The sequence below is a fragment of the Melitaea cinxia genome, chromosome 3, assembly GCF_905220565.1.
Source record: "Melitaea cinxia chromosome 3, ilMelCinx1.1, whole genome shotgun sequence".
In the NCBI taxonomy this organism is placed as follows: Eukaryota; Metazoa; Arthropoda; class Insecta; order Lepidoptera; family Nymphalidae; genus Melitaea; species Melitaea cinxia.
Window position 1 is genome coordinate 13,817,606 of NC_059396.1, and position 21,253 is coordinate 13,838,858.

Below are 21,253 nucleotides of genomic sequence, written 5' to 3' on the forward strand. Positions count from 1 at the left end.
TTACTTAAAATATTTTGAAATTAAATAAAGGTTGTTTTATTAATTGTAGATTTTTTAAAAATAAAACGTATCAATTTAACAGCAGGTTCAATATAAAAAAAAAACTGTTAAGTGAGACGCATTCGAGACTTTCTTTATATTAAGATTTTTCAAATATAAATTATTTTAATTTTCCAACAAAGTGAATTAAATGATTATTTTATTCTCACAGTGAAATCATGAAATTAAATATTCATCTTCATCATAATCAAATAAATAATTAATGTTAGTCTACCAAAGATTTTTATTAAGTTCGGAAAATATAAGATGAAATGATATTTTAGTTAAATTTAAAAATTTTCAGTTTATATTTTTTAATTATATTAAAAAAATTTCATCGATTTATATATATTCGATAGTCGTATCGATTCTATCAACTGTGTGTATAAACCACTCGAAACGACAGTTCGTTAAATTTGACATTTTCAATTAGAGATGCAAGTTTGTAAAAACGGATTAGCTTTGATATTGTCTATGCATATATAAATAAAAAGACATGAACATTACATTTTTTTTGTGAAAATCAGTTTTCTACCTACGTAGCGATAAAAAATAATAATTTGATATTAGAGTTGTGGTTTTATTTAATACATATTAAAAAAAAAAACGATTGTGCTTTAGACCATACGACTGAAGTAAAACTCTCTATCTTCATTTATCTTATATCACCCTCTAAACTATTGTTCGCCTCATCTGATCACACTTTTCGTAACGCTATCGGCAAGTATTCACCGGATTACTACCCAAGATAAGCGTGCGTAAAAAGTTTTACTTCAAAAATACATTTCATTAGTTTTTTCATTTAGTTATTTTTTAGGTCGCAAATACAAAATAAATAAATTTAAAAACAAAAGTAGCCTAAGTTATTACTTATTATATCAGCTATTTGCCAGTGAAAGTTCCGTCCAAATTGGTCTAGCCGTTTCAGAGATTAGCCGGAACAAACAGACAGACGTTAAAACAGACAGACGACAAAAATGTTATTTTGATACTTATACCATGTACATATGGATTTAATAAAAAGCTGTTATTTTAATATTACAAACAAACACTCCAATTTTATTTATTTTTATAAATGTGTAATTATGGTTATGTACGACCAAGAAGCTTATATAAAACAGTGTACGACACATATATAATTTATTATAATCTGTAGTCTGTACTCAATGCTTTTGTTTTCTGAAAAGTCTGTGAATCCGTTGTTGTCACTGTCACTTTTTAAACGTATTTTTTGTTTTGAATTGAAATTGTTGCTTGTTGGTAATAACTATAGCAAAGTACAGTGAAACCTACCATGGACGTAGACGATATAGTAGATTACATAAAATCGTTAAAAAAAGGGTTTGATAAAGATTTATTTCAAAGTAAAATCGAAGAACTGGGATATATAGTAGATACCGCTGGTTTAAGCAATGATGACTTTAATGCTTTATTTAAACTTTGGTTGAACTTGAGTATACGTAAGTTTTTATTTATTTTATTATGTTATAGATTCATATATCATTATTGTTTGTTAAAATGATCGGTACTTGTTTTAGCGATAACAAAATGGTTTAGTCTCGGTACCACTATTGTGCCCCAGGAAATGGTGACACAAAGTACCGTTGAGTATGCTTTGAGATGGATCCTCGGAAACTATTATGATCAAAGTAATTTTTCGAGAATCGGTTTTCTATTGGACTGGATGACAGGTTTGTCTTTTTAGGCTAAGATCTAGATTAGGTAAAACCGAATTAGAAAAACCGAATTATGGGGTTTTTGGGTGTGGAGGGTGGAGGGTGTAGGGGAATCTATACAAGGTAACACTGTCACACCTCAAAACCCCATGGTTATGGAGATATCCATGGTTAAAGTTTTGAGGTTAGAAGAAGAATTTAAAGCTATTATAATACCTTTGAGCTCGTACTGTTTGCATTGTGTGACAAATCGACACTTTTAAACAAAATAACGCGTCAGACATAATATTCTAATAAAATTAGTAACATTGCGTGCTAGAATATAGGTTTAGAAAATCGAAATATACCCAAAACCGAATCGGAGCACCCCACTGTCCACGTGGTCTTGGTCTGTCCTACCCCTAGAGTGTTTTTTTTGTGCCGCGGAGGCGCGGAGGGAGGGCAGCCCTCGCCCGCCGTGCGAAAGCGCGCGAACGAATGCGTAGAGGAGCGGCTGAGGCTGGTTGCCTTCGGCGACCAGCCTCCGCTGTGGAACGGAGCATGAGTGAGCGTGCTTTCGCACGCAAGGGCGGAAGGGCTGCACTTCCCGTAGCGCCGGAGCCAAGCGTTCCTCTAACTTTCGAAATTCTTCTTCTAACCTCAAAACTTTAACCATGGATATCTCCATAACCATGGGGTTCCGAGGTGTGACAGTGGTACCGGGGGTAGCGTTCCCCACCCTCTCCCCCCCATCCCCCCACGGTCCCGAAATTCGGTTTTACCTAATCTAAAGCTTTACCGTCTTTTTATTTATTTTATTATTGTGAATTATTATTAAAAGCTAAGTTTGTGTAATGGATATAACATTTCGTTCTAGCCGCTATGGATTGTGACAGTGTGGATATGAAAGCCTTAGACATAGGCTATGAGTTGTTCTACTCAATGTTGACATTTGAAACACTTGTAAGTATTAACTTTTCACCATTACTGTTACTGATGTTTTGTATTTTACTGTTTTATATATTCTACTAGCTGACCTGGCGAACTTCGTATCACCTTATTTTTTTCTGAAATATAATAATAACATAATATATCAAAATAAAATATAGCCTATCTTTTAAGTTGGATCGAACTGCACATGGTGTGCGAATTTTATTATAATCGGTTAAGTGGTTTAGGAGTCCATTGAAGACAAACATTGTGACACGAGATTTATATATTATATATATTCTATATAATAAATACACCAACATAGATTTAGATGGTGATATATTGTACACTAATATTTAAATGTTTCGACTAACTTGACTTAATGTACTGTGGCCATTAGGTTAGACACACAGGGCTTCCACAGTGCAAGTGCATTTATCTGTTTCATTAGGTAATAAAAAAATTGAAAAATGCACAAGGGATGGCTTTTATACTAAAAGAGAGGTCTCTTCCAGGTAACATTAGATAAATTGCAGAAATAAACATACACCTTCACCCCTAGTGTACATGATCTATCTATATAAATAAAAATAAATGTTGCTAAGCGCTTAACTAGAGAATGGCTTGACCAATTCGGCTAATTTATTGTTTTGTATGTTTGTTTTGTGTATGTATTCTATTTTCTCCTAGATTAATTATTGTAAAGACTAATGTTAAAATGATGTGTTATTTCAGGCAGTGCATGCTATGAAGCTTGTTTACACATTAACAAAACCGAATGATGTCACAAGGAGAAGAGTACTGGAACTAATGGACTATGCTAAAAAGAGAGAAGCAAAAAAGGTAAATATAATTTGGTATAACTTCTATCTTCATGTGACACCTGCACAACTACACAGAGCAGTTGTTTTAAAACAAATTTAAGTATGAATAAATACTAATAGCTGCTGCCCGCGATGTTGTCTGCGTGAACGCTATACAGCACTAAAAAATACCTACGATTATACCTTTTAAAATAACATTCATTTACCTGTTTCTTCTTTACATTTCATATCTACAGAAAAATCTCATAGATGGCGCTGCTTTAAAATTGTCTTGTCTACTTATATTCATTTAATTATGTTTATCGGCTTAGTTACTTATATTGCGTGATTTTTATAGTGTGAAGCTAGCTTATATAGCATGATTATTAACATAATAACAACAACATTCAAATATGCGTCGTTAGATTACACGTTGTTACAGAATGCATTGAGGAAATAAAGGTTCACTGCTCGTTCCCGGTAGGTGATAGCATGATAATAATTATGTAGCCTATATGTCGACCCGACTTCTTAATAATATTCGTGCCAAATTTGAAGTAAAACCATGCGGTACTTTTTGAGTTTATCCCGGACATACATACAGACAAACAGACAAAAATTGTAAAAACTATATTTTTGGTTTCGGTATCAATTGTAGATCACACCCCAAGTATTCTTTTAAAAAAATATTCAATGTACAGTTTTGACTTTCCTACCATTTTATTATATGTATAGATAATTAATTGTAGATGTCGTAGAACATGTTTAAAAAATGTTTTGTGTATACTTTTAAATTAGAACTTAAATTAAAAGCGAAAGGTCTGTCACTCATCACGAAATCTCCGAAACTATAACACCTACAAACTTCAAATTTGGCAGGTAGGCTCCTTCTAAGACGTAGACATCTGCTAAGAACGGATTTGACGAAACTCGACCCCTAAGGGGATAAAACGGGGGTTGGAAGTTTGTATGAAAGTCTTATGTTTTTGAAGTAAGGGACTTGAAATTTAAAATGTATGCTCTATAGATGGTGAGGACGTGTCCAAATAATGCATCGTAATCACTACATAGTATAAAACAGTCGCTTTCTCTGTCCCTATGTCCCTATGTATGCTTAAATCTTTAAAACTACGCAACGGATTTTGATGTGGTTTTTTTAATAGATAGAGTGATTGAAGAGGAAGGTTTATATGTATAATAACATCCATTAAATAGTGGAGAAATACTGTTATTTTTGAGGTTTCTAATGTGATGTCGTAAATAATTACATTTTTTCCGCTTACATTGTAAACGCAGCCTGAACCCTACGAGATTTATCAAAATAATGTACTAAGTATTGTACACATTGAAAAGGTCTACAGAAAACTCCTATGGATGTATGGAGTTTATCTCTTATGGATATCCCACAATAACATTTTTTTATTTACTTTTTACGACAAATAATGGCTAATTTTCGAAGCGATTTTAACCAATACAGCATTAATCCTTATCTAATTAAATACCTTAAATACATTGCTGATTTAATATAGATCTATATAGCCTTTTACAGCATATAATTTAAATTAATATTTTCAAAGATATTACAGATTTAAAAATTGCGGGACGTAGCATTTGCGGCGGTTCCGGCCGGCCGGGGCGGCGGGAGCGTACCTATAAATATCATATTATAATCATTTTTTCAGTGGATGACATAGGCTATCTATTTTATACCCGTGCGAAGCCGGAGCGGGCCGCTAGTCTATATATATATATAAGAGAAAGGTCACTAACTCGCTTATCACGAGAACTCAAAAAACGCTGGATGGTCCATCCTTCCAGGATGGACAAAGATGAAATTTGGCAGAGAGGTAGATTATAGTTAGTAGACGTCCGCTAAGAATTTTGCGGGATTTTGCGATTTTCCACTGCTAAGAGGGTTTAATTGGGGTTGATAGTTTGTATGAAACATATACAGCAGCTATAAGTTCACCTGATAGGTTATTTGTACTGCAGCCTGAAAATAAAACTATAAATGTGGTGTATAGAGTTTTTATAAAAATAATTATTGAGTTTCACTGGATATTTGCCGGGAAAACTTTGAAACTTGGAAGTGTGGGTTTTTCACCCCCCCGGACAACTATTTTCGTGTAAACCCCATTGTTACAGAGATATCGTGGTTGAAGTTTTGAGGTTAAATTTTTAAATCGGATAAAATTAACCTACCACCTTTGAGGTTAGAATAACGCTTGGCTCCGGCGTTGCGGGAAGTGCAGTCCTTCCGCCCGTCGCCGTGCGACAGCACGCTCACTCATGCTCCGTTCCGCAGTGGAGCCTCCGCCGCTTCTCTACGCATTGGTTCGCGCGCTTTCCCACGGCGGGCGAGGGCTGCCCTCCCTCCGCGCCTCCGGCTTAAAAAAAACACTCTAGGGGTAGGGCAGACCAAGACCACACACACAGTGGATAGTGGGGTGCTCCGATTCGGTTTTGGGTATTTTACGAATTTCCATACCTATATTCTAGCACGCAATGTTACTAATTTTATTAGAATATTATGTCTGACGCGTTATTTTGTTTAAAAGTGTCTAGTTGTCAGTTGTTAAAGATCAGTTCGTATCGTATTTTGATCTTGCAGTAAAGATCGTTTTTACGTACATTTGTTCGAAAATAAGGTGTGAAAGTCGCAGAACGGAGCATGAGTACACTTCCCGCAGCACCGGAATTAAGGGAGAGTCAGAAATAACAATCTAAAATAGGTAACATGAATTTTTCAAAATATTTTTCTGTGATTGCCCATACCCCTCCTGACATCACCCTTAAAGGGATCGTGACATATTACAAGTAAACCTGTATATATATATATATATAATATAGATATTGATATTGCTGAATCGATTGCCTGGAAACAAATAATACACAAGCAGCCACAGCAAACATTTGTATCATCAATATAAATGTATGTAACATATGTAATTATGTATGTTTTAAGTGTGTGCGTTGACTGTTTCAGAATATGTATCGGCAAATACAGGTGCTTCTTGGTTTGTTTAAATCTTATAAACCGGAGTATGTTCCTGAAGATGTGCCTTCAATATCCATACATACTGCTTTTAGAAAAATTAATGTGACACTATTAACAAGGTTTAAGAATGTTCAGGTATGTTTGTAATATTGAGATACTTGTATTGTTTTTTTGAAGATATTTTTAATATAAACAATGTTCATATTACGACATATTGGCGCACGTACATGCTTGGCCATTTCAAAAACTATATTATGCCTTTGTATGAAAAAAATATTGGGTAAAGTATAATAGTATGTATATACATAAAACTAAATAAATAGATATTCCACAAGTATAACATGGCTTTACTCCATTCTGATTTAAAGTGAGACATCCTCAAGTATTCTATAACTTAATATTTATAATTTCAGAATCGTAGAAATAGCATGAGTACTGAAACACAACGTTTGTTCTGGATAAACCCATTAAACTCTGTAAGTTCACTCATTATTTTTTATATATTTTTATTTATGTAGTTTTAAAGTATATTCACAGGAAATTTTATGTGTATTTTTCTAAAATTTAAGGAAGTTAGTAGAAATAAGAAGGCAGACCCACTCATACCTAATATGGAATTTGCAAATATTGGTTCAAAACAATATGATAATGAAGCTCAAAAGAACTATTTAGACTTTTCTGAGTAAGTATAGACAATTTATTTAGCGTATTTCGTGTCTAAAATTATTGTAGTGTAGATAACAAAAAGTGTACTAAAAAATAATTTTTAACAAAAAAAAACCGACTTCAAAAAGGAAACTAAAAAGTGAAAAATAAATTTACTTAGTACAAAGTAATTCGTATTTTGATTTAGTTAATCAGAAATGATTAAATAAATATTTTATAATTTTGAAGTTGGTGCCAAGTAAAACCATAACTACTCTAGTATCTACTTATAAGTTGTATTCAGTTTTCTTTCATAATTTGTTTCATTGACTATTAGGTTGAATACTGTTATTATTCTGTTATTGTTTTGACATATTAGATAATATTTTTTGTACTTGTTTGTTGTGTGTGTGTTGTTTGTATTTGTTATTGTAGCCAGGTTGTTGTAGTATTTACTTGGCACCAACTTCAAAATTATAAAATATTTATTTAATCATTTCTGATTAACTAAATCAAAATACGAATTACTTTGTACTAAGTAAATTTATTTTTCACTTTTTAGTTTCCTTCCTTTTTGAAGTCGGTTTTTTTTTTTGTTAAAAATTATTTTATTTTACGATTTTTAGTGATGGGTATGGGTAACAAGTATGCTTTTTCTCTAATGTGGGGGGTTCGGAAACATACACAATACACAAGCACAAACACCCAGATCATGACAAACATCTATATGACCAATACAAATGTCTGTCGTGCGCGGGGATTGAACCCACTAACGCCAGCGCAACAGCCGGTGCTGTGACCGTTGCGCTAACGCGTCGACATACTATGAGTAAAGTTCGCTATCAGGTGTACGTAATAACAACCAGGACTGACAGCCTAGCGTGTTCTCCGAGGCTAGGTTGGGAGAACCACAAGGATTAACAACTAGACCAAAAATAAATATTTATATAAACATAAATATCCACTCAGAGCTGGAATAGAACCCGCGACCGTCGGTGTTTAGGCGCCGCCGACACGGCACATGCACAATTATATCAAAGCGGTCGTCAAACAGCGAAAGGTAACTGCTGTAAATTGTTGAGAAATTCCCTCGATTGTTTATGGGCTCCATCATTAAACCTGGTCCTGCGACACAGATGATCACACAGCAGGTAATTGCTATAAATCGTTGAAAAGTTCCCTCGACTATCTTTCGTATCCATCATCAGACTGAAATGGCACTTATAACTCATATATATGCAAAGTTCTCATCAATGGAAACGAATTAAGTTCAAAAAGCAGGTAATTGTTATAAACCGTTAAAGAGTTCCCTCGACTAACTTTTGTCTCCATCATCAGACTGTAATGGCACTTATAACTCATACAGGTGCAAAGTTCTCATCAATAGAAACGAATTAAGTTCAAAAAGCAGGTAATTGCTATAAATTGTTAAAGAGTTCCCTCGACTATCTTTCGTCTCCATCATCAGACTTTAATGGCACTTGTGACTCATACAGGTGCAAAGTTCTCATCAATAGAAACGAATTAAGTTCAAAAAGCAGGTAATTGCTATAAATTGTTGAAGAGTTCCCTCGACTATCTCTCTTCTCCATCATCAGATCGACTCCAGACCTTTATTAAATAGTAGTGCTTTATAGTACCTAATGAAAACATGATTAAATTTACTAGTCACCCTTACGATTTTTGAAAGTTTCCCTCGATTTCTCTGGTATCCCATCATCAGATCCTGGTTTCTTTATCATGGTACCAAACTATGAATATCTCCTTTCCAACAAAAAAATAATTATCAAAATCGGTTCATAAACGAAGAAGTTATCTCCGAACATACATAAAAAAATATATATATATATATATATATACGGTCGAATTGAGTAACCTCCTCCTTTTTTTGAAGTCGGTTAAAAATAGGTAAAGGTTATTTTTTTTTTTTAACTGAAATTGATTTAAATATGTTTTAATTTAGTTAGTCGAACATTGATTGTGCTGGTAGTCGCGGGTTCGATCCCCACTCACGAGTTCGATCCCCGCTCACGCCATATATATGTTTGTCGTGATCGGGGCGTTTGTGCTTGTGTATTGTATGTGATTCTGGACAGCCAACACAGGATAAAACCTGCTGGGGGCCGTTTAGTATGAAGCATTTATTTTTTTATATAGAGAACAGCTGCAGGTGTAATTATTGAATTTAAAATGTAAGAAAATGTTTGCAGTCCTGTATCCCTGCTGCAGTACAGCTCGGCCCATACTATGAGACGGCCGGCGAGATTGAGAGCGTTACTAGTGAATACGACAGGGTTGGCGCTGTTAGCGGCCGCGCCGCAGTCTCAACACGCCTTCCTGTCGCACGACATACACCACCTGCTCGCCAGCTGTGAGTACCGGCACCGACTACCGCTGTTATGGCGTCTTATTATAGCAAATAGGTTGGATTTGCTATCAGGTATTTATAATAACAACTGGAACCGATGGCTTTACGTGCTCTCTGAGGCACTTTGGGAAGAGCTACCAGGGCAGACATCCAAATTAGAAAGAAATATTTGTAAATACAAATATTCATCCCGAGCGAGAATCGAACCCGCAAACTGCCGGTATGCAGGCGCTTACACGGTACACGCATCATTATACCAGAGTGGTTTTTGTTATTGTATGTAGGGTTACCATCGTCTAATAATAGTTATTATTTTATTTGGGTACTAACTAAGCCGTCTGCATAATTTCCGATCCTGTAGGAATTTTGGGTTAAAAATTAGCCTAGTAAGTTATTCTAGATCCTTGAGCTATTCAGTAAAGTTTCATTACATGTAGTTTATTACTTTTCGTTTGAAAGTGTAACAAATGTTGAAACATAATTATAAAATTTCGCATTTGTAACATTGATAATTGATCAATTGGAATCACCCTTGAATTTTAGCAGCAAAAATTTAGCAGCAGGAGGCTTCCCACATAAAAATTAGCAGTTTTAGAGACGGCCGATACAAGTGAAAACTTAGAACGATTAGTATTAAAATTTGCACGTTGGTGACGCGAACGCATTAGATTTCACTCATCCAAAAAGCGTCTAACGCGCACAGCACACGGCCGCTGCGCGTGAGTCGTGAGCAAGTCGGTGAACCCATAAGATTTGCCCTGAACAAGAAGTGCCCAATGTAGCTAAACGAGTTTTTACTTCGAAAAACCCAGATATGCCTATGTATTGTAGATAATAGCCATTGATTTTTTCTATGTATTGTAGAATATTTCTAAAATTAATTCATCATTTGTGCTACAGAGGAGAAATGTCATTTTTCATGTTCTATAAAAAAATATTGAACATTTACTCAACCAGGGAACATCTTTTTCAGGTTTCCTGGAAACATCGCCGCATAGTTACTATGAAAAGCAGGATCTATTGAAGAGGTTGGCTATCTTCCAGTCCACTCTCATGCAAGGTCTCCCTGTCGTGACACGTTTCTTGGCACAGTTTTTGCCATTTTGGAACGAAAAAGATTTTGGGGCTGAGGTAATATAATTTATTATTAAAGAATCATATTGGTAATAATTGATTTAAGCAGAGGCCAAAGTTACATATATATTTTGTGTTCTGTTTGTAGATTCTACAGCTTGTGGAATGGGTGAATGTTGAAAGCATTGATCACATAAATGTAATTTTAGATACCCTCACGAAAATATACCACAGAGCTCAACCTATGGAGCAGTGCTCTATCCTGAAAAGCATAACCAGCATGTATAATAACCTTGTAAGTTAACAATATAAAATTTTATCTTTTAACATATTTCGTAGAAAAGTAAATAGTGCACTTTTTTTTTTAAAATAAAGATCAGTTTTTTGAATGTTACTCTTTGTAGGTATATTCAAGTACGCGACCGCGGCACTATTTTCTGAGTGTGCAACCTACTGAAACAATGTACTCAGAATTACTGACTTTGGTCTCTTTAAGAATAAGCAGTTTGTGCAACAAAGGATTGCAAACATCACCTGGTAAATTACCTTTGAATATTATTGTAATAAAACTACTAACAATGTTTATATTATTTCATCCCTTATGTACTAAAGATGTTAAAGATGTTTAAATGCTTACTAGTTATTTTAATCAGCTAACTTCTCTTTCTTATTACAAATGTACCTTTTTGGGATCGTCCATTAATTACGCTATGTTTTTAATAATTTTGTGACTCTATCCCCCTTTGTGGTATTTGCTGAGGTTTTAAACTAACCCTACCCTAAAAAGTCCACGTCCCAGAAATCACGTGTAATTTATTTTTGCTGCAAAGTAATATATAATATAGTAATTCTCAGAATATTGTCTTAAAATAAATATATAATATGATTAAATTTTGAAAAATTAAGCATTGTAATAGAAATTTCTAGACAGATATCAAGGTTGTTGGTTATTTTTTAACCTATTTCCAAAAATAGGAGGAGGTTCTCAATTCGATAGTGTTTTTTATTTTTAATGTATTTTACCTCAAAATTTTTAACTGGATGGACCGATTTTAATGATTTTTGTTTTAATCGAAAGGTGGTGTGTGTCATGGGATACCATTTAAATTTAACTGCGATCTAACAAGTAAATTTTTTTGAGTTATAATATCTAATATTGCATATTTACTTTTATTTTTTTTGTCGATTTACGTTGTATTATACCATATAACTTTTCACTGGGTGTACTAGCTTTGATGATTCTTAATTTAAACAAAAGCTGATGCTTGTCATATGGTCCCATTTATATATGATCGAGCTGTAATGAGTAATCTTTGATGACGCGTATGTTCATGACGGTGCGGGGACGTGCCTGTGGTCATATTCAATACTTTCATTTTGCATACTATGTCGCAACGCCATCTATCAGATATCCAGTAAAACTACTTCGCTAAATGTCTATCAATTGCTGGCCACATTACATGGCCACATCTACTTTAATGTAGTGAGCTGTGTTATTCACTAGAGTAGAAGTTTATACTTTATAAATAATTTTGATGATTCTTGTTTTGTTTTGTGGTCCCATTTAAATTTGATTGAGATCTGATGACTACATTTTGAGTAATCTTTGATAACGCGTATTCACTTGACTATTTTTTCGTCGACCTACGTTATGTTACTTGTCGATGTAATTTAAGTCGGTTTTGTTTTTCGTTTGCGACAAAACAATTATTTAGTTATGAAATCGCGCGTTCAACGAAAAATATATACAAGTGATATATCAATGTGACTGCCCTCCCTCCTTGTGATATTTGACATTACATTACGACGTTTCTCCCTTCGAGACTCACGTGATTAATGGACGACCCACTTTGTTTAATGTTAAAGTTAAATATTTTACTCAAATACTTTTATTTGGTCCAGTGTTGACCTAGTGAGACTATTTCTTTTCATAACACACATTAGTTATATATATAACTGTAACTGGGCAGAAAATAACGCGTGGATTGTTGATGCCACCTCCTTTTTCTTAGATCACTAACTAGACTGCCTAAGTAGTATGATGCTGTCTGTTGTGCTGTGATCACATAATATCGAACGATTCTGGGTCATTGACTGGAAAGTCCCATCTAAAATATATTGAAAATTGATTGTGTGTGTATTCACAGAGGACGTTCGCTCGGTATGGAGCGTAACACAAGCGGGAGTACGAAGTGCTCGGGCGGGAGTGAGAGGGAAGACACGCGCTGTACCGCCGGCTGTACTGTCGTTGGCGCTACCGTTGCTGACGCCCTCTGCTGCCTCACTGGACCGTCTTGCACAGCTGATCGTGTTGTAAGTCCAATAAAATAAGGTCTAATGATAACCTTCAAAAGCACTTCTTCAGCAATAGAATGGTAGAGATGTGGAATAAGCTACTAGAGAAAATAGTTACAGCCAAAAACATAAATCCATTCAATAACAAAATTGATGCATTTGTGAAAAAATAAAATATTTGTCTTTTTAAGACTAATAGATGTCGTTGGATTCAGGCAAGTATCTGTTATTCAATTGGCCGCCTGAATAAATAAATAAATACAAATACAATACAAATACTCTTTATTGTACACTATCAGAGAAAAATTTTACACCGTAAAAGAAAATATAGACATGTACAAAAGGCAAATAAATAAATAAATAATAATCGGTCTGCCATGCGACCTTGGCTCGACAATACCAAATTGTCTAATAGATCGGATGACAATCCCGAACCTTTTCAATACTGGGTTTCACTACTGGAACCTTTTCACTACCAACTACCGCCCCATAATGTGTCTGACAAGACACTGTCTACAAGAGACTGACGTTTATTCTGAGCTGTAAGATCTCACGACATGTTGCCGAGTTTGATATTTAGTCTGCAGCTCAGAACGGATGTCATTAATGAAGTCATTTGATGAATTGCTTCTTATCTTTTTACTGCGCTAAATACGTAATAGCCACCCAAAATTTTGATCGTTTTGGGCCTGCCAAAATTCGATTTTTGATCAGATCATAAGAGATAGGTCATTGTTTGGACAACTATGTACAGAATATGCAAAAAAAAAACAATTGATATTCATCGGATCATTTTTCTCCGAGTAATCACTGTAGCAAAGTCGAAAAATGCGGTTTCGAGAAAAACCTGTTTGAAGATAAAATGATCGTTTTCCCTGTTATAAATGGATTAATAACTTACAGCATTTTAAATCCTAGGCCTCATGAAAATGCTTCATTAAAAGTAATTGCTTTTTGACAAGTTTTGCACACCATTAAATTGCTAATTGCACAAAAAAACTGAGACAAACTGTAAAATATGATATTCATGAGATAGGTCAATCTTGTGATTGTAATGTACTGTTGTCAGTGTCGTTATTCTGTAAAAATTTCCCTGTGGATGTACTGGTATTCTCAGTAGGCTGCTTAAATGTATGTCGGTTTCCGGTAAACTTGCGTTTTTTTTGCTATTGATCTGTGTCCGGGAACATCGTGAGTTAGTTTTTTATTTAAATACGGAGATTGTTTACGCTTTCACAGTAAAATAAAACTTGCTAATTTATGTAGTACTCGATACAACGGTCACAATAAAACTAAATGTATCTTACTCCGAAAACATGTGATGTGGGTAGTAAACGAAAAATTTCTCGAGATTATTATACTGATATATTTCTGTATACCTGAAAGCCTACAATAGAAACCGATATTGTATTAAAATGGTTGGAAGAGACTCTGAATAATATCTCAGATACCTCTCGTAGCTAATGCTATTATCTAACTGCCGAGCGTCAACTCTTTAAATGGCTGTAACTCAAAAACTATCTGAAATATCGATTAAATATTTTAGTATGTTATTTTTAACAGTATAACTTATCGAAATATGATTAAAAAGTTTAAAATTCGATTTTTTTTTTAAACGATAAGACATTAAAAAGCTATTTTTGCCTTTTAAAGATTTGATTTGCACTTGCCACCCGGTGCACTTGCTCTGCAAACAGGTTGTTACAAGTTCCCGTATTTTTGTCGATACATGCTTGATTACGTAAATCATGTCTTTGTTTACTAATTTGTATAGACTTGTTACCGACAATTCTAAACCGGTACAATAGGGGATCGGACAAATTTTCAGAAAGCGTTTTAAATTAATCTTTATGGATACTTATTTCCATAAAAAATAAAATTTTATTTATTTATAAACTAGCTTTTGCCCGCGGCGTCGCTCGCGCAAGAAACCTAGCTAAGGAAGTACCCAAGGGTTATTTGAAGGGGTATTTGAAGTTTGAAAACTTATAATTACTTATTTTGTTATTGGAGTACACCTACGAAGGTTCGAATTGAATAGTCACCCCATAGTTGTGAAACGGGAGATCAGAGTTTGTATTGGGAAACAATTTAATTAATTTTATGTCATGTCCGCCGTCTTAGCCTTCGAAATAACTGCCATTTTCGCATTAACTTCCCAAAAAACACACCCATGTCGATTATTAAGTTTATTTACCCCATTTCACCCCCTAAGGGGCTGATTTTTCGGAAAATCACGAAATATGTATTCGCTTATTTATTTTTGGGAGTACTACGAAGTTTCGAATCGAAATATCTATTTAATATTGTTTCGCCATACAAATTTTGAACCACATTTTGAAATATCATTCGTTATTCCTTGTTGTATACATTATAAAGTGAAAATCTGTGCAAAATTTCAGCTTTTTAGGTCCAAGGGTTTGGGCTGGGCGTTGATGAGTGAGTCAGGATTGTTTTTTTATATAAAATTACAAAGACTTTTAGGTACTCAAAACCACGTTTTAATATTGTTTGTTTAAAAATCCCGCCAAAACGCCACGGTATGTCATCTGAGAGCGCTTGACGTCATTTGGGGTATTAACAATGGTCGCGTTCTACCTAAGCCATCGATCGCTAAAATTACCGCTCGACTAACGTAAAAAACGCTGCGGATGTTGTGGGCGAATTTTATAAGTGGAACGCATATTTGAGCCCTGTTAAGTGTCAGGCGTCAGCTGTGTGCTCGCAATATGGTGGCATGGTAAAAACATGATGCGGGCATTGCGGACGCTTAGTGGAACGCGGCCAATGCTTGATCCTACAAATGACGTCACGTACTGTAGTTGGTGTTTCAGTACGGATTAAAAATATTGTTTATGAAAACATTTTATTTCTTCATTTAAAAATATTTAAATGAATTATATTAAATTATTATTCGATAAATAATTGTAAAACAGTATTTTTATTTTATCTAAGTACATTATAGATTTTAATCTGATTACTGTCCGATCCCCTATTAGTAACTTTATTAATGCTTATTTAAATGTTTTAATGTTCATTTACGATATAATAATAAGATAAAGATTTTGGACGGCTAGACAAAATGTTTTTTCATCAAAATAGATGGATTTTCAAAGTATTTTGCAATTTATAATTAGGTAGGTATGCCGCGATTGCCACCTTTCTTCTGTCTTAATGGGGTGACCCTTGGACCTTTGGACCGACTACCGCTGGCGAAAAGCTCCAGCGCCTACTTGCGGGGAACCTATGTACATAAACAGTGCCTTATAGAAGCAGCTCATGGTGAAATTGAGGGTAGAGGCTCGTGTGCCTTTGATGAGAAAGGGGAGGTTTCTTCGCGATTTATACCTTCGCCATTAATGAACATTATCTAGCACAAAAATTTACTATTATGTTGACAGATATAAATGATAAAAGTAGTATAGTTTTTTTATATATATATATATATATATATATATATATATATAGTGCCATTATTTTATTTTGAAATCTGTTTAAAAAAAAGACTCATTTGATTCATTTCAGTCATAGTTTTTTAATTTTGTTCTACACAGGTTTCAATATTAATCTTTATTTAATAATAATTTTAAAATTACATATTTTTTCCTTCAGATACAAAGAAATATTCTCCGCCATAAAAGCTAAGAACGGACACAAAGACCAAGCTTATATTGAACAGATGCAAATATTGAAGGCATTCACATCAGATTTCGTCAGCTGTTTCTATGAAGAGTTTCTCAGTGGACGCAAGAAAGGCATCATATTTAGTCGTTTACACCCGCAGTTGGTCAGCAAACTCTCTGATTTGATACCTGAAGTCGACACAAAATTAAGCATACGCAATCACTTAGCATTTGCCCCATATACTTACGTGCCACTACAGGCCATAGACCACAAAGACGCAGACAATAAGTTATGGTTTGACACAGTTATAGACCAGGAGTTTGCCAATTTGAGCCTATTTGTGAAGAAGGCGATGCCAGAGTTGCATTGAAAATATTAAGTTAAATCATGGTTGAGCTGAACATTTACAATTAAATAATGTTACTTATTATTTAAGTATTTCGACTTAAGTTTATTACTCTAAAATTAAATTTGACTTTTTATAACTAATTTTATATTGATTTGTATTTTTATTTAATGTACTACTAGCATCTAAATAAAGAGTGTATAATTTTACTTGGTAGTTAAATTTTTAATAATGCTTAAGTGATACTATAGATATCAATAATCATTATTAAATGCTTTGCACAGAAAGAAAATTTATTTTTCCAAATTTATTAATTTTATTTTTGGACATTAACATTACATTTGCAATTTAAAATATTTTAGGAACTAATTATTGAGCGTAAAGAGTCCCATCGTCACGTCACGACACGGCTTTATCTACGTATAATAACTATTTTAAACCTTATCGAGATGTAGTTTCTTATAAATTTGTGGTAATAAGGTTTTATGTCGTGAGTCGTGTTCGTAGTTTGCGAGTGTTTTTATTATCAAGGCTCGTCGTTCGAGCGTAGCTATGCGTCAAATACCGAAAACAGTTTCGATAATATATTTTCTGTTTAATTAATATTGCAAATAATAAATAAATGCTTCACACTCAACGGCCCTAATTAGGTTTTATTCCTGTATTGGAGGTCAGAAAACACTCACAATACACAAGCACAAACGCCCAGATAACGACAAATAGCTGTGTGGCCTATAAAAATATATGCCATAAGCGGAGGTCAAACCCGGAACCGTCCGGAAGCCCAAGTTAGTGCTGTTATCGCTGCGCAAATGTGTGATCATATATGAATCATATATGTTATAATACAATATAATGGTTATGGCAAGTTGCAATTGAATACCAGAAAAAATGAAATGGACGCGGGCGTTAGTGCCATGTTTTTGTTTCATGATGCTTAGATTTTGCTTCAGTGTGAATAGAGTTTATTAAACGCATTCAGAAAACGCGGCCTTTCAATGATTATTTTTGAACTACCACTAGGTCGTTGATACCAAAGAAAAAAAAATACCGTCGACCTAGAATCTCGAAATTTGGGACAAAGAAAGAGTTTAGTAAAGAAAAAGCTTACACTTACAACCTTCACGTTTCCACAAAACTTTTATGTGTCAGACTAGAGCTAATGGTCATGTCAAGGAGAAGAAACCTTACTGGGTTTGATTAACCGAAGGGTGTAGAAGCGACCATACTCTGCCTGTGACCATTCACTGGCTTGCCATAAAAATTGTCCATCAATAAGAACGGACAGTTTTTATTGACCGAAATATAAAAATCTTTTAAATTTCGCATATGTTGATTTTTTTAATATTATTGTTATTTTTTTATCGTATTTTTAATTAATCAAAATATCACAAACTCTTAAGGCTTTATCTTTACTTACCTACTGGTAAGAAATGAGAACTGTATTTTGTAAAAAAATGAACGTGACTCGCATAAAAGCACAACGTTTTGAAATTAAGGAACAGGTGAACCGTTTACCTACTCAATACCTTTATGATCCCACTGAACTAGCCACCAGTTCAGCGGGGAGCGGAACACACATTCACAGACATAACTCTTTATGCCTAGAGATCGTTATTGCTTACAACATGATTATGTGAACAAGTACCAGTTGAAGAACAGCTGCAGGAGATTGAAATCTAAAAATTCTGGTACAAAATGTTTTTTTAAGTACATACATAAGAAACTATAAAGAAACAATGTACCAATTTTGAACAAATAGTTTTGAAAGAATTTCGAGGAGTTATACTTATATACTGTCTTAATGTTGGCCTAACATAGGCCAAAAGAAGTATATAAAGACGGTTTTGTAAATGCAGCACCGACCACTACCAGCATGCACTGTCTGATAGTGCCATATTAATAAGTTTCTCTCCGTAAAAAGAAGAATAAGTCTTTCTTAAAAGACTTATAAAAATAAAGTGTATTAAAGATATTTGTAGTTATTGTCTACTTTCATATCTTATAATAAATAATAAACTCATACAATTTTTGATACGATATCGACCACCATATTCATCGACCATATCAAAAGCCTGCAGGTGGATTGTTTATTTTTTTTTACTTATAATAATATCAACCGCTAAGGTACACTGTGTAAGAATTTTACCACAATCACAAAGTAAATAAAAGTGCATCTCAAAGAGTTAAAACTTAGGGTGTGAGATAAGATGTATAATATGCATTGCGTCATTTCCTTTTGACATGGAATATATAAAATATCTAGCTAATATATGAAATATCTAGCTGACCCCAATTGCGCTGTCTTGTGTTATGAACAGTCAAACGCGGGAAGTTTAAAAAAAAATTCCCTAAGAACCTACGAAGTATAAGAGTCGAAAAGTCGTTTAAATTGCCGTGACTAAAGGAAACAGGTACTCATTTGTATATATAAACTAGCTGTGCCCGCAACTTCGTCCGCGTGGATTTTAACAAAACAATTATAGTTTAGTTCGCAGCGTTATAAAAAAATCTAAAATAAGAGTAGCGTAAGTTACTCCTTATTACATCAGCTATCTGCCAGTGAAAGTCCCGTCAAAATCAGTCCAGCCGCTTCAGAGATTAGCCCGAACAAACAGACAGACAAAAATTATAAAAAATGTTATTTTGGTATATGTACCGTGTATACATATTACATACATATGAATTTAGTTAAAAGCGGTTATTTTAATATTACAAACAGACTCCAATTTTATTTATTTGTATAGATATTTCTAAATATTACATAACATAAAGGTCAGATGATTATGGCTACAATACGGTGAAAATAAATATATTATGCCTCGCATTATTTGCCTTTAAGATAAAATTATTTGTCAAGAGAACGAACACAGAACACACACAAATGACCATACGACCCAGACATTGATAAACTACCTTATATGGCTTACACAACCATTTGTCATAAGCGGGGATCAAACCTACAACCACTTGAAGCAAACAGTAACCAACCACTATGCTAATCCTTTTATATTATTTATCATTTACCTTTCGGTAGTAAAATGTAAAATTTTCGTAAAAATATAATTTATATACTAAATTATTATTATTAATCCATCAATAAACTGCTAATATAACGCTCCATTGAGGAGCATTTTAAAGTAGGAATAATCCTCTCACGTCCTGTCAAATTTCAATTTTAGATGACATAAAAGAAAACAAAATAAGCATGAGTGCTCGAGTTCCATTAATTACTGTTGAAAAAACGCTTAGGGCGATTCCCTGCATTGGGCGCAGGGCGCTTAATATAATGTACCTACTGTAATACAATATTCAGCGCGTTTTATGCGGCGTACTGTCCCTGCGTTAATCTGCACGCTTTGGACCAGGGGGTGACTATAACATTTATAGCCATTAAAATATGTTTTAAAAGATATTTTAATATATTACATACTGTTCATTATAAAAGGTTGAACGAGAGGACAGCGTGGACTCTGAATTGTATCCACGTGTAAGAAAGAAATAAAAAGAGAAAGTATAGAAACTTTAACAAATATATTACAAATAGTGTAATAATACAGAAATACAAACTAACAAAGAAACATCATTTTATGTATTTGCATTACAGTTCTTTCAAATAAAAACACTCGTCTTGTCGTTTTCTCTTATTTTTGATGCTCATTTATTTTTCGTGGTCTGCTCAAAAGCATAAATTATGGATACCGTGGTTGGAGAGTGCCACGTAGCAGGGTGTCGCGCTGGGACGCGCCTGCCCCCACACTCAGTCGATGAGAAATGTTTCAGGGACTTTTGTACCCTTATGCCCCTTTTTGTGAGTGATAAGGATATTGTGTTAACCGGCTGGAGCAATATATTTATTCTGTAGTAGTATATATCAACCAAATGTTATATTTATAACAAGTAAGACATTACAATAATGTTCAAAATGTTCCTAATGCATACTTATTTTAGGTGACAAATGTAAATAAGCGATTGAAAATATTTAATTCTATGTAACTTTCTTTTAAATAATTTTAATTTAGTGTAACAGTTTTAATTGATTTCTGGATATTAGGTACCTACATCTAAATTTTTATGTTGTGGCTATTTATGTAGCATTTAAATCATGAATATAAATGAATTCATTAACATTACCAACGGCCCTTATTTGAGATAAGTTCAGTACGTTTTTGGATAATTCTTAAACTTCCTGGTGTTTAAATATTTTTGTAACGACTGAGGAATGTTTTGAGCAAACTTAATGTTTACTTTTTAAGTACTGTTTTTACAGTGTTAAAATAATTTAATTCTTTATTAATATTATTTATTATCTAAATCAAATACAATAAATTATTATGATGTTTACGCTTGGATTGTACGATTTTTGCCATTGTAAAGAAACGTGACCAGAGTCTGCGGAGGTCGAAAGTTTCTGCAAGTAAAAATATGTGTTGCTGTAACAATTGATAGGGGAGGCACGTGAAGGGTAAAGTAGTT

The 21,253-nt window shown here is 33.9% G+C and overlaps 1 protein-coding gene across 1 annotated transcript; it reads left to right on the forward strand.

Moving 5' to 3' along the window:
* The first annotated feature begins 1,333 nt into the window (after window positions 1–1,333).
* Window positions 1,334–16,864, forward strand: LOC123667736 (centromere protein I-like). Its single transcript, XM_045601578.1, has 13 exons — window positions 1,334–1,499; window positions 1,578–1,730; window positions 2,572–2,657; window positions 3,360–3,467; window positions 6,414–6,560; window positions 6,839–6,905; window positions 6,999–7,107; window positions 9,281–9,441; window positions 10,412–10,569; window positions 10,661–10,807; window positions 10,917–11,049; window positions 12,660–12,825; window positions 16,420–16,864. Exons 1-13 carry the CDS (start codon window positions 1,334–1,336, stop codon window positions 16,799–16,801), a joined length of 1,983 nt encoding a protein of 660 aa, XP_045457534.1. The 3' UTR covers window positions 16,802–16,864.
* The last annotated feature ends 4,389 nt before the right edge of the window (window positions 16,865–21,253 follow it).